Below are 12,953 nucleotides of genomic sequence, written 5' to 3' on the forward strand. Positions count from 1 at the left end.
CGTGTGTGAGAGTCCAGTCTTATAGTGACGTGTTTGGGAGAGTCCAGTCCTACACCTGGTTCAGGGCCCGAATAGCCTGGGGGAAGAAGCTCCTCCTCATTCTCTCTGTTTTGGCCTTAAGGGAGCGGAAGCGCTTCCCAGACCTCAACAGTGAGAAGAGTCCATTGTTGGGATGGGAGAGGTCCATCATAATCTTCCTAGCTTTGGACTTGCACCGCTTGGTGTAGATGGACAGCAGGTCAGGGAGCTCTGATTGAATGATGCGTTCTGCCGAGCGCACCACCCTTTGCAGATCTCGTCTGTCCTGCTTGGTGCTGTTCCCAAACCAGGTGCAGATGTTTGACGTCAGGACGCTCTCGATGGTGCAGGAGTAGAAGTTCTTGAGCACCTTCAGTGGCAGATGGAAGTCTCTAAGTCTTCTGAGGAAGAAGAGACGCTGACGGGCTTTCTTAACCAGGGTGTTGATGTGACAGGACCATGACAGGTCCTGAGTGATGTGGACACCCAGGTATCGGAAACTGTCCAGTCTCTCCACTGGCGTGCCACTGATGATGAGGGGTTTGTAATTCCTCGCCTGCTTTGTAGTGAAGTCCACGATCAGCTCCTTAGTCTTGCTGATGTTTAGGAGGAGGTTATTCTCCTGGCACCAGGTCTCCAGGTTCCTAATCTCCTCCAGGTAGGCCGTCTCGATGTTGTCGGAGATCAGGCCCACAACAGCAGTGTCGTCAGCAAACTTGACAATGGAGGTGGTGTCGGATGTGGCTACACAGTCATAAGTGTACAGTGAGTACAGCAGGGGGCTTAAAACACAGCCCTGAGGCACTCCAGTGCTGAGTGAGATGGAGGGGGAGACTTGTTTTCCTACCCTCACTGATTGGGGTCTGTCTGTGAGGAAGTTGAGGATCCACTGACACAGTGATGAGCTGAGTCCTAGATCCGTCAACTTGGTGAAAAGCTTAGAGGGAATTATTGTGTTGAATGCTGAACTGTAGTCCACGAACAGCATCCTAACATAATTCCCTCTGCCAGTGTCCAGGTGACTCAGGGATGTGTGGAGCAGGTGAGATATGGCATCGTCTGTGGAACGATTAGTCCGGTAAGCAAACTGAAGTGAGTCGATGGTGGGAGGAAGTGAAGAAGTGATGTGATCTCTCATCAGTCTTTCAAAACACTTCATCACAATTGAAGTCAGTGCTACTGGACGGTAGTCATTGTGGCAAGCGGGCTGTTGTTTCTTTGGAACAGGGACAATAATGGACCGTTTGAAGCACGTGGGAACCACAGCTTGGGCCAGGGAGAGGTTGAAGATCTCCGTGAACACCGGTGCTAGTTGATCAGCGCAGGCTCTAAGGACCCGGCCAGGGATTGCATCTGGTCCTGCTGCCTTCCTGGTGTTCACCCTCCTGAAGGTGTTCCTCACGGCATGCTCTGTGATGACGAATGCATTTTCTTCACTGGTGCATTCCGAGCGCGTGCAGCCGTTTGTTGTTTTAATTGCTGCGGCGTCGAAGCGAGCATAAAACGTGTTCAGCTCATCAGCCAGTGAAGCATCGGCATTCATCATTGAAGAAGCTGGTCGTTTATAGTCCGTTATAGTCCGCAGTCCTTTCCACAGGCTCCTAGAGTCTGTCGTAGCTGTGACTCTAGTTTTTCCCCGTAGCTCCGCTTTGCCTTTCGGACCGCGCTGCGCACGTTGTAGGACGCAGCCTTATATAGGTCCATATTACCGGAGACAAGCCCTTCATTGTAGGCAGCGGTGCGTGATCTCAGAGCGTCGCGGATGTTTTTATCCACCCACGGCTTCTGGTTGGGAAACGTTCGGATGATAGTTCTTTCTGCTGTGTCGTCCGCTAGTTTCCCGATAAATCCCACAACCGCTTCCGTAAACATGTTGATGTCATCAGAGCTGCGCCGAAACATGTCCCAGTCTGCGTCATCCAGTGCGTCCTGCAGCGCGGCCACCGATTGGTCCGTCCAGCGAGCGACCTCCCTCCTGATTGGTGGTTGCTGCTTTAGCCTTTGTTTGTAAGCAGGTATGAGGAAGATGGCGGAATGGTCCGATTTTCCAAATGCCGGCAGGGGTTGAGCCTTGTAACAGTTCTTGAACGGGGTGTAGCAGTGGTCTAATGTCCGTTTGAGATTCACTCTGTTAAAATCTCCCATAACAATGAGTGCGGCATCTCGGTGAAGTGTTTGTTGATGTGTGAGAGCCTCATGTAGCTCACATAAGGCAGTGTCCGAGTCCGCGTGAGGCGGAATGTAAACAGTGCAGGCAATGACCGCAGTGAATTCCCGAGGGAGATAGAAAGGGCGACACTTAACGATCAAAAGCTCCAGATTGGGCGAGCAAGAGCGTGTGAGTGGGGAGATGTTTGTGCTGTCGCACCATCTGTTGTTCACCATCAAACACACTCCACCACCTCTTTTCTTCCCCGACTCCATTGTCCTATCCATGCGGTAAACCGAAAAGAACCCCGTCGGCTGCACGGCGTGGTCTGGTATCGCTGGGTTCAGCCAAGTCTCGGTGAAGCAGAGGAGGTTGCAGTCCCGAATGTCTCTCTGGAACTTGATTCTGGCTCTGAGGTCATCAAGCTTGTTCTCGATGGATTGAACATTGGCTAGCAGGATACTGGGCATGGGTGCGCGGTGTGCGCGAGCCCGTAGCCTGTTCCTGATGCCGGCTCTTTTACCTCGAGGCCGTCGCTTAGGGTCGCGTCCTTTGTTCTCTCTCAGGATCTCCTTTGGCCAGGTTGGGTCCGGAGTTAAACATGGTGAAATGTTCGTGTACTGCAGACCAATAGAAACCAAAGTGTCTCTACTGTAGCGGATTTGTGTGTTTTGCATGATGCCCATGCAAGATTATCGCAGATATAGCAAAAAGTGACGAAAAAGTGGAGAAGTTAGGGCAGAGCATCCAGCACGGCAGCCGACCTCACCGGCGCCATTTTGTCTACTTTCCCTACTTCAAAGGGGGCCCCATTGGTAAAAGCAGGGGGATAGCACTGTTCAGGGAGGGTTCTCATAGAGAATACACTGTCTTTAAAAATGCAGGTATTAGGAAAGTCGTTCTTTGTCTTATAAGGATAAGACCAAGAATACAAAAGAGTGGGAAATACAAAAAAGACAGAGAAAATAGGACAAAAATGCAAGGAAGGGAGCTGCGTTTGAAAGAAAGCAAGCAACAGAGAAAACACATTAAGGTGAGTGCCTTTCCTTCCAGGGTGGCTATTTTCACAACTCATATTGATGGGATTAAGCAGAAACACCTGAGTCGGGGCTCACGCCTCAACAGAAATGGCAGACTTCCTGTTGCCCTTTAAATCCTTTCAGGACACAGAGATTATGGCTACACATGCTGACACATTACAGTCAGATGGACGCTCACCCTTCAATATTTCAACAAAATGACACATTTTTAGCAAACAGACCCTGAAATGCCTTATTTCTAATCCTTGCACATGCACACCGTGAGAACAAAAACACACTAAAAGAAGCAACTCTCCTGAAGTGTGAAGGCTCACCTGAGCCTACTCAGCCAAATGTCAATAGCTCGACATTCTCACAAATTAAACAAACTGTCCCCTCCCACACACGTACACACACTCACCACACACTCTGCACCACTCACGTCAGCAACTAAACCCTCGCTGACAGCCGACATTATGGCAGCGAATGACACACAAGTGAGGCGTACTACGTAGGGGGCAGATGACTCAACCTAGGTGCCGTGTGTGTGTATGTGTGTGTGCGTGTCTTTTATGCCAAACCTTCAAAAGCTTGGTCACAACTTCAGTCAGAACCTTTCATTTTTATTCAACGTATGTGTCTTATTCAGCCCTGCAAGAGAAAGAAATAGTCATCCCTTCCCGTAAGAATTTCTAGCTACGCCTGTCCTAAAAACAAAACGGAGTCAGGCTTCAAGAAAAGAGGATGTTAAGAGGACTAATCTATGTCCAATTAGAGCATCAGTGGCTTGAATGCCCATCTCGCCTTTGTAATTACATTTCCCCCTCCATGCTTGGCCTCAATTAAGTGATTCAGCTCCTCAGTCTCCCAGCAAGCATGTGCAATTAAAAAAAATCCGAGCTTCAGAAGACGACAACAGTACAAAAACTTTAATAGTCCTGTCACCACTGTAAACTAATAGTGGTCATATATAAAAGGGGAGTGGACCTGCTTGTGGACTCTCGTCACTGGACTGCCAGACATGGGAGTGAGGGGTGGGTGCAAAAACTTGAGTGTAAACACAGAAACTCCCTGTTTAAAGGTTGTTTGTGTGCCAAACTCCAGGAGACTCCTGGGATTGCTGGCTGTAGCATTTTCTTTAACAGACATATATGAAAGCGGAATGGGAAAATGGGAATAAGGATATTTTTCATAATGTCAAACTGCCTCTGAACTGGCAGCGTTCACAAGCTCATTCTCAGCTTAGAGCCAGAAATACACAGCAGATTACCAAACCTTGACCTAACAAAGCAGTTATCACGTGAAACCAGGATACGGCTTCGGCCTGGCAAACACGTGTTTGCGCTCTGAGTGGCATGACCATGTCAAGAGGATATTAGCCATCCCAAGTGACCACTAGCTTTAGTTATGTTATACTTTAGTTCTCAATGGATGTTTGATCTAATTGTGAGATGTGACTCAGATACGCTATAAACAAAATTGGGACAATTCACATGTTCACGTGGGTGCAGCATATGTGACTATGCTTTGCCTGCATGCTGGGAAACTGCTCAACCAAAAGCACTTTTTGGCCTCTGTTCCCATTATATACTGATTCAACACCACAGAGTACCATCTGCTGTGTGGAACTCAAAGCACGGTCTCACAGCGCTGCTTCCACATGGAACAACACATGGAAAACACCAGCAAACCTGTCCCCGCACCTTGATAGATAACCAGGCTGGAAGTGACTGGTTGGAGATGCTTTCACATGCAGAAAAGCAGACAAATAAGCATTGGCATTTACAGATTTACCAAGTCGCATGTATCCAGTTTCACAATTAAAGACTGCTCTATATAAAGGAAAGCGTGCATTCGCTACACATGACCACACAAGCGCACACAGCCAAATACACACATATACAGACACACAGTGTTCAGTCAAGTGCTCTTTGATGATGAGTCCTCCAAAAAAGCTATTTATCTTCACGTGTCTGGCCGCGCTCTCAGCTAAAGAAAGCTTGACAGTAATGAGGCTTACAGATTTTTTTAAACGCTGCATAATTGACCACATCCATTAATTCAGCAGTCAAATATGTGCAGATGCCATTACACTGTCTATCTGAGTCAAACTAATAGACTTAAAAGAAGAAATAAAGGGTATTTTTGCGAGATGCTAGTGGGGAAAACGTTCAACTGAATAGTCCTAATTGTATTTCTACTGTGACCTATTTCAACGAAACATCTAGAGGATGTTTGTGTTCTATTTATATACACCAGAATGCATAAATTAGCAGTAGGTGCACGGTGCTGAGAGCGCAGGAAGCTGTACGGGCGTAAGAAAACAGCAACAATGATAAGGGTTTCTTACCTCTCCTAAGTGAGGAGTAGGATTGAATCCACACAGATTGCACACTGTCTTCTTGCACTCGGTGCAGAGGCTGTAGTTGGGCGTGTCTGTCGAGCCAACGTTTAGCTCCACATTACACAGAGGGCAGTTTTCCTTCGTCGCTGGAGCTGAAGTGGGCACGGGTTTGGTTTCCGGGGCTTTCTCTTCCCGCTCCACAGAAATGGTTCTGGGGGGTTTCTTGGTCTTAGGGGGCGGTGTTTCAGGAGCAGAGTCTGAATCAGGGGGAGAGCCAGGGCCAGAGAGGGGGGAGTCAGGTGGTGAACCGGGACCAGAGTCTGCAGGGGAGTCAGGTGGTGACCCAGGAGGTGAACCCTTTGCTTTAGCTTCCTCTCCCGTGACAAGACTGGTGGCTGAGCTCAAGAGGGATGATCCAAAGCTAAACATTTGAGATGTGGCTGCAGGAGGTTTAGTGGACTCTGTCAAGCCTCCAAAACCTCCAAACAACTTCCCAGCAACAGATTCCTCCTGTTTTGGAGCAGCCTGGGCCTGAGGCTTCGACGACTCCATCAACCCACCAAACCCACTAAACAGTTTTCCCGTGACTGACTCAGCAGCGTGTGAAGCAGCTGCTGGTGGCTTAGCTGCATCTGTGAGCCCCCCTAAACTGATACCTCCCAACCCTCCAAAGAAGCTTGATTCCTGCTTGGGTTTAGCTGGGGACTGCTGAGGACTGGACTTCTGAATAATGGGGCGACCTGTCTTGGGGTCGATTTTGGGGGATCCCGCGACTGAGGAGCCTGGTGAAAGTGGTCCTGGAGAGGTAGGACCTGGGGATTTCTGCCTTGGTGTGGTTGGTGGTGTTAACCCTTGGTCGGAGGTGCTTTGCTGTTTTATCAGGAGCTTTCCAGGTTTTCCCGATGCCTGTCTCTGAGGAGAGGGTGGGGCGGAGCCTTGCTTGGGCTTCGTCACACCAGGGGGATCCATTCCTCCCATGGCTCGCTGCATCTGACAGTTCAGACACAGCCACTCTTTACCCTGTGCATGAAAGAAAAGATACAAACAAAGCATTAGTTAGATGCACCAGTGACAAGTGTAAGTACAGTATATGCCCAATAACTAACTTTAATCGCAAATAAAAGACACAACCAAATAATTTGCATCTCAAATGATGCTAATTCCTGTTTTTTCATCAACAACATTTACACAAATACTAATCAGTCAAAAAAAGCAAATACTATTCATGCATCAATGCCAGGTTATAGTAGCTTTATTACAGGTGGTCTATATGTTGATGATAACTGGCTGTCTTTTGTTGCCTTTGTTTACACCATACAGGAGTTATCAACACCTGTTCTTAAAAAAGCTGGGTTTACAGCAGAGAGCTCTTTGTTCAGTGTTTGGCTATCTCCTTGGTTTCCACTGTGTGCAAAGTACAGTGTTCAAAAGGGTCAGTGCTGACAGGCTGATCGCTATCTAGAAGAATGTGTATTTGTATTTGTAGCGTAGAGCAGTGTGCGTATTTTTGTGTGTAATGGTCGCCTATTTATTGCGTAAATGTAAACAGATCAATCCGTCCAACATATGCAAATACGCTGGCTTTCGAAGAACAACCCAAGTATAAATGGCAAAGCTGTGTAGAGTCTGTTGCAGATAAGAGTAATAAACGTAGGTGCTGATATATTATTGTATCAGCTGCCACTTGCAGCGATAGAAGCACGCTCTAAGAGTTGTATACACCCTTGGTGGACTTCCCCCTTTGCATATTTGGGGATATTTTAAAGGCCTAGTGTCTGTCTAAACATGCACCCAAAAATCAAAGCCTCTTGTTTTAAAAATGTGCCTTCTGAACTATCCCCAGTGTTATTACGCACATCAGCCGATCCCAAGAAGAAACTCGAGCAGACGGAACCAGCCATTCTGCTCTGCTATAATCATGGCCTACTAGCGTTTACAGTCCATGTGTGACTGAGTGTCCTCACGGCTGGCACAGTATCTTCCTGTGGCCATGACATGAGTCACCTTGATCAACATTCCCTGGGTCCATATGGTCCCTCTGTTCCTCAAATCGTCTGCAACTCTTATTAAATGCGCTCCTTCTGCCAGGCTCACGGAACAGCGATATGCTGTTAACAGGCGAGCGCTGAATTCAGCTTCAGCGCAAAGATGTGCACCTTGGCTAGTTATCTTGACTTCTTTTTTATGCTGCAATCATTTTTTCTTTGTTGGTCTATTTAGGATGAGGACGCTAACTTCCATTGTTTACAAATCGGTTTGACTAGTCATTTTATGGTGATTTAAATGCAGAGCCAAGAAGTCTTCCTACTGGCAGATTATATATAAAAACCCCAGAAAAACTGATGTTTCACTGACATAAAATCGAATGATACTTGGCCTTTTCCACACACTGTCATCATAACATAAACTAGATTGTGTAATATTAGTTAAATGCCAGTATACTAACATAGGAATTATACATGTTTTTTTTACCTTTAGATGTCTGGAAAGCACAGATCTGTGGGTGCTGACATGAAATGAATCATTTGGGATGTTATACAAGGTGTGATAACGCTTTTAAAGTCTTCATGACAAGAAAGGGGTTCGAGGAAAAAAAATTAATAAAAAAAGAAAAGAATGAACAGTCGTGTCTTACCGCTGAGTCTGGGGGGCTGAATCCACACAGGCTGCAGACCTGGTTCTTACACTCAGTGCAGTTATTGTAATTAGGTGGATCCTTAGATCCAACGTTCAGCTGGGTGGTTTTACATAGTGGGCAGATCCCAGCTGCAGGCTTTCCAGTTCCCTGCTTAATAGGGGGCCCAGCAGTCTTTCCTGGGGCTTCAGGATGTGCACCAGGCCCTTGTGGCACTTGCTGTTTGGGTCCAGGTTTCCCAGGTCCTTGTTGTTGTTGTTGCTGTGGTGGCAGACCACCTTTTTGTTGGAGAGGGGCTCCCTGTTTGGTTCCTTGACCCGGTGGTCCCTGACCTGGTCTGGGGGCCTGATGCCCTGGTGGTGCTTGGCCAGGAGGACGTTGGCCTGCTTTTGGCCCTTGGCCTGGTGGTCCCTGAACTTGTCTGGGTCCTTGACCAGGGGGTCCTTGTCCTGGCTTTGCTCCCTGTCCAGGAGGGCCCTGACTCTGTTTCTGGGGTCCTCCCTGCTGTGGTCCCTTCGGACCTGGCCCTTGCTGTGGGCCTTTCCCTTGTGGCTTCCCTCCCTGCTTGGACTCAGAAGCTGCAGGCAAGCCTTCCTCCTCTTCATCCCCAAACAGTCCAAATTTGGGAATGTTGACGGTATCACCCATGGAGGATATGGAGGAGGAGACAGACGAAGTCATAGAAGATACAGCGCTGAGGGGGTTGGCCCCGCTGAGAAAACTGGAGCCAAACATGCCGGATGACTTGGTCTCAGGGTCTTTTGGCTCCTGCCGGAATCTTGATTCAAAAAGGCTGAGAGACGAAGGGCTGCGGCCTGGTGTGGGCTTTCCGAGTGGACCCTGGTTGAAGGCGTCAACAGTTCGGCTTTTGCTAAGACCTGTTGGGCCCCTGGAGGCTCCTACCTGCTGGGAACGCTGCTGTGCGTCAGATTCTGATGGTCTGGAAGAAAGAAAACAGACACAGATAGGTTTATCTGTTAGACAGATAGATAATAACACCTAACTGGAAACGAAGACTTTAATATCTGGATAGTTCCAAAATCCACTTCAACTCCACCTTCATCCATTAATCTTTGTATTTTTAGAGAACAAACCAACATCTGGCGACAGTTGAAAATTTTCTTTTGGCTGAAATTAACACATTTATAGAGCTTCAGATAAATGTGCAATGTCCCTGAAAAACAACTCATTTGTGTTATTGTTTCTGCTTGAATCATTCATATTCACTTTGACACTCCAACACATTTTCTGAACAAACGCTAAAAAAAACCCAATCGCATCAGCATCACACGCTTTAACATCTACCTGAGCCTTTTGTCTTAGTTACGCGTACATTAATGCTTAATAAAGCTTCCTTTTTCCAATAATATTGTGAATTACAGAGGATAGGAACATTTATCATCTCCTTTTTTTCTTGGACTGTTTGCATGCTATGCTATTAATCCTTTCAACAACAAAACCTGTAGCATCCCTCTGCTAATAACACAAGCTAAGCCCGTAGCTCTCAGGCCTATTCAACACATCAGTGAGCACAAAATGTGTAGTGAGTAGCCCTGGGGTAAAGCTGACAGGAAAGTGAATACCGTTGAATGACATGGGAGTGTAGATTGTTGAGATAGAGAGGGGAGACGCTTGGCTCCACAGGGGTAAGCTGAGACGCGTTTGTTAGCTCAGACTGAGAGGCAACATGCAGTAAGCACAAGCCTAGCCAAAGGACTGCAGGATATTTAGAGAAATGCATCAATGTGCTAATGGACCGACTGGATACTGTTTGTTATTGTATCACCGTGTGTGTATGCAACATACAGCCGAGATATATTGGTTCTGCTGTTTTAAAGTCTCTGAGGCTTTGGCCATTATTAAATTACATCCTCAGGCAATAAAGTTTAATGCAGTAATGAATACATGTGATTATTTTATAGTGAGCACAGGCTATGTGGGGGTACTTTAAGAGCAGAGCAAACAGTGAAAAGTAGTGGCGGCGCAATGCTTGCTGTGAGCCAGCCCGCTGGATCGTGGATTTCAGGACCACGGACAGCGATCAGCCTCATTCCAGGGCAGATGTGTCCACAACAGAGGATGAAACCCGACTTAGTTAAACGTTCAGCTGCGAAGACATATATGAGTGATGACATTAACGCCTGTTCTGTTCTATTTATAGTCATATTAATATTGACGTGCCCCCTCCCCCCACTCTCAGCCTCTGCTCAGATATAAATACCCCCCCCCCCCTCCCGCTGGAGCCAATTAGTAAGGCAAATCTTGGCATTTTATCCCACACTTATTCACAAACCTTTCAGCGTGATAAACATGACGTAAAACCCAAATCTACATATTGTTTTCGTCGGCAGGTTTCTACACCCCAGTTTCACAACCAAGCATCCCCCCCCCCCCCCCCCCCCCCCAACTCCTCCTCCACGACACCATCGGTTAAAATCCAATTCGGTGAAATTCAGGGGGAAACGTTTAAGTGGCGACACCGGGGCGCGCATTCACGGCTGACGGTGTCGGGTTTGTTTTTAGCTGGGTGTTAAGGCATCGTTCGATCGGAGAAAAACACACTGGGCACGACAGATTTTCTTACCCAGCAGGCATTTCGAAAATTTCGCATAAATACTGGAGGTGTGTCTCTTACGCACATACCACACATAAACAGTGACCAATACTGTATATTTCTTAATACGGAACACACACACATACACTCAAATCGTTTGCTGGGTTAAAATGAGACTTGCATGTCTGCGTTAGAAGCGCGAATGGCTGTACGACTTAATTGCCAACAGAGACATCACTCTCAGCCATGCAGATCATCAGATCTCGGTGATTATCCATAAGAGCGAGCTCTAAGAAGGGAATCATTTCTGGAGCGGTTGACATGATTTTTTTTTTTTTTTTTAATGGGCGTGATCGGGCTCTCTGCCTCCTTTAGAGCATCTCAGAGATTCCCAAACGATGCTTCACACAACCACAACACATCCACTCGTGCCCATCCTCTCTCCGTGTCGTATAAAATGGCCTGGTTAGTGTGGGTATTTGAAGTGCATCATAAATGCGGTTTAAATTCCCTGCCTTCGTCCAGCCGCCGCGCCTCCGGGCTGCCTGCCTTGCGCCCTTGACATCGCCGCGGAGAGCTGCCGCCTCTGCTCCTCGCTGAGTTCACTCAGGTTGACCGGTGTCCCGTCTGAGACCCGGTAAAAGCCCCCCTTCCCGTCAGGTGCCAGCCCCTCGGGTAGCCCAGACGGCGGCCCCTCGCCTCCTTCAAGGCTCGCTTCGTTCCCCATGATCGGCCCCTCCCGTCCCCCTGTTCTCGGATCAATGCGCGATCCTCTTCTCGGTTTTTTATCTCCAGCGGGAGAAAGCGCTGCGAAGATGCTGCTCCTCGGTTTCTCGAAACATCTCAGATGATTTGTGACGGCGGTTACTTTACGTTCAGCTTCGATGTTGCCTTCTGTTTCCTTTCTCGACGTTTTTCTGTCCCTCGCATCTCTGCAGCTGTAGCTACAGCACAGTTAACCACAGTTTTCCGTAAAAGGGGTCTCCGTTTTTACAACCGCTCACAGCCACAAAAGCTGGTTTCCGGTACAGTCTTACAAAATAAAATCAAAATGAAGAGGAAAGGAAAGCGTTTTTTACTGAGCATTTAAAACGTACACTGAGCACACAACGACGTATTTGGACTAGTGAAGGTTAAAAACGGATTAGTAAGGCTCGTAAATGAAAATGAAAGAAAAAAAGAAACCAATTGATCCTTAAACGTTTCATCTTCAATTATGACATTTGGATGCCTTTATAGTGAAGCGGAATTCGACTTCCGCTTTGTGATACTTGACGTTTTCACGCAGGTTTTCCACCAGCCTCTCAGCTCTGATGCCCACCGCGCATGTTCCTCCTCTGACAGGTGATCCGAAGACACCAGCGGGGGAAAATATGGATTTAAAGGAGACCTATTCGTCATAATGTATGGAACAGGCGGGTTCACTGATGCCTTCATTTTGAGTCGTATGTTCAGCTTCTCACAAGTTAAAGCAGGTAAAACAGATCAGACAGCTGAACGCATTTGGAGCTCCTTGGAAGTGTTTGTTGATGTTGCTGTATAATGCCCACACCTGGACTAACCATTCAGTTATAGTTAAATTATATAGATCTAATATAAGGAGGAAAACAATCACAAAGTATGTAACGGACATCTGCAGTAGTCCACAGATGACTCCTAACAAGAAGAGTAATTCATATGCCTTCTCAGTTGGCAGCTGTACACCTCTCTTTCTCAGTTTTTTAAAAAAATCCAAAATACATTATATTGTCAGATATGATAATGTGCATTTGAAGGCTGGCTGGGAAAATCAGGTTTCACTGACTGAAGCCAGATAAGTTGCAATGAATTCTTTATCTCCTCTCTCCTTGTGAAGATTTAATTGCTGTTGTTATCATGAAGAACACAGCACAGGATCAAATGAGCGTAATATAAAAGGAGGGTAATGAAAAGACAACGCAGAGGCAGCAGTATGTTGCATCTTTACACCATAACACCACCACAGCAACACACACACAACAGTCCAAAGCTGTAAACAGAATTACATTAAACCTGCCCACATGTTGCAAATTAAACCTACAGTGTATTTAGCTCTATTGTCTTGAGAACATGCACAGCAGGCCACAAGATTTGGCAAGTAGGATATTAAAATATGTCGTCTCCGCTGTACATCAAGGAGATATGTCACGATATGGCAGCAAGTGCTCATTTGCTGTTTTGCATGTGGAGCTCTGAGGGGGGAAATGTGTCCTCAC

General features: G+C 47.0%; 1 protein-coding gene across 6 annotated transcripts in view; it reads right to left on the reverse strand.

Moving 5' to 3' along the window:
* pcloa (piccolo presynaptic cytomatrix protein a) overlaps positions 1–11,887 on the reverse strand; it is a 62,167-nt gene extending 50,280 nt beyond the window's left edge. For 3 of the 6 annotated variants that reach the window (XM_082511809.1, XM_082511808.1, XM_082511807.1), the window contains exons 1-3: positions 11,235–11,887; positions 8,166–9,105; positions 5,537–6,550 (exon numbers count right to left, since the gene is read on the reverse strand). In XM_082511809.1, the coding sequence (XP_082367935.1) occupies positions 5,537–6,550; positions 8,166–9,105; positions 11,235–11,446 (2,166 nt within the window). In that variant the 5' untranslated portion in view covers positions 11,447–11,887. The remainder of the gene's footprint in view (positions 1–5,536; positions 6,551–8,165; positions 9,106–11,234) is intronic. The other 3 variants (XM_082511810.1, XM_082511812.1, XM_082511811.1) reach the window with 3 other exon arrangements.
* Positions 11,888–12,953: the final 1,066 nt, after the last annotated feature.

Source organism: Aulonocara stuartgranti, assembly GCF_965226115.1.
Source record: "Aulonocara stuartgranti genome assembly, chromosome: 17".
In the NCBI taxonomy this organism is placed as follows: Eukaryota; Metazoa; Chordata; class Actinopteri; order Cichliformes; family Cichlidae; genus Aulonocara; species Aulonocara stuartgranti.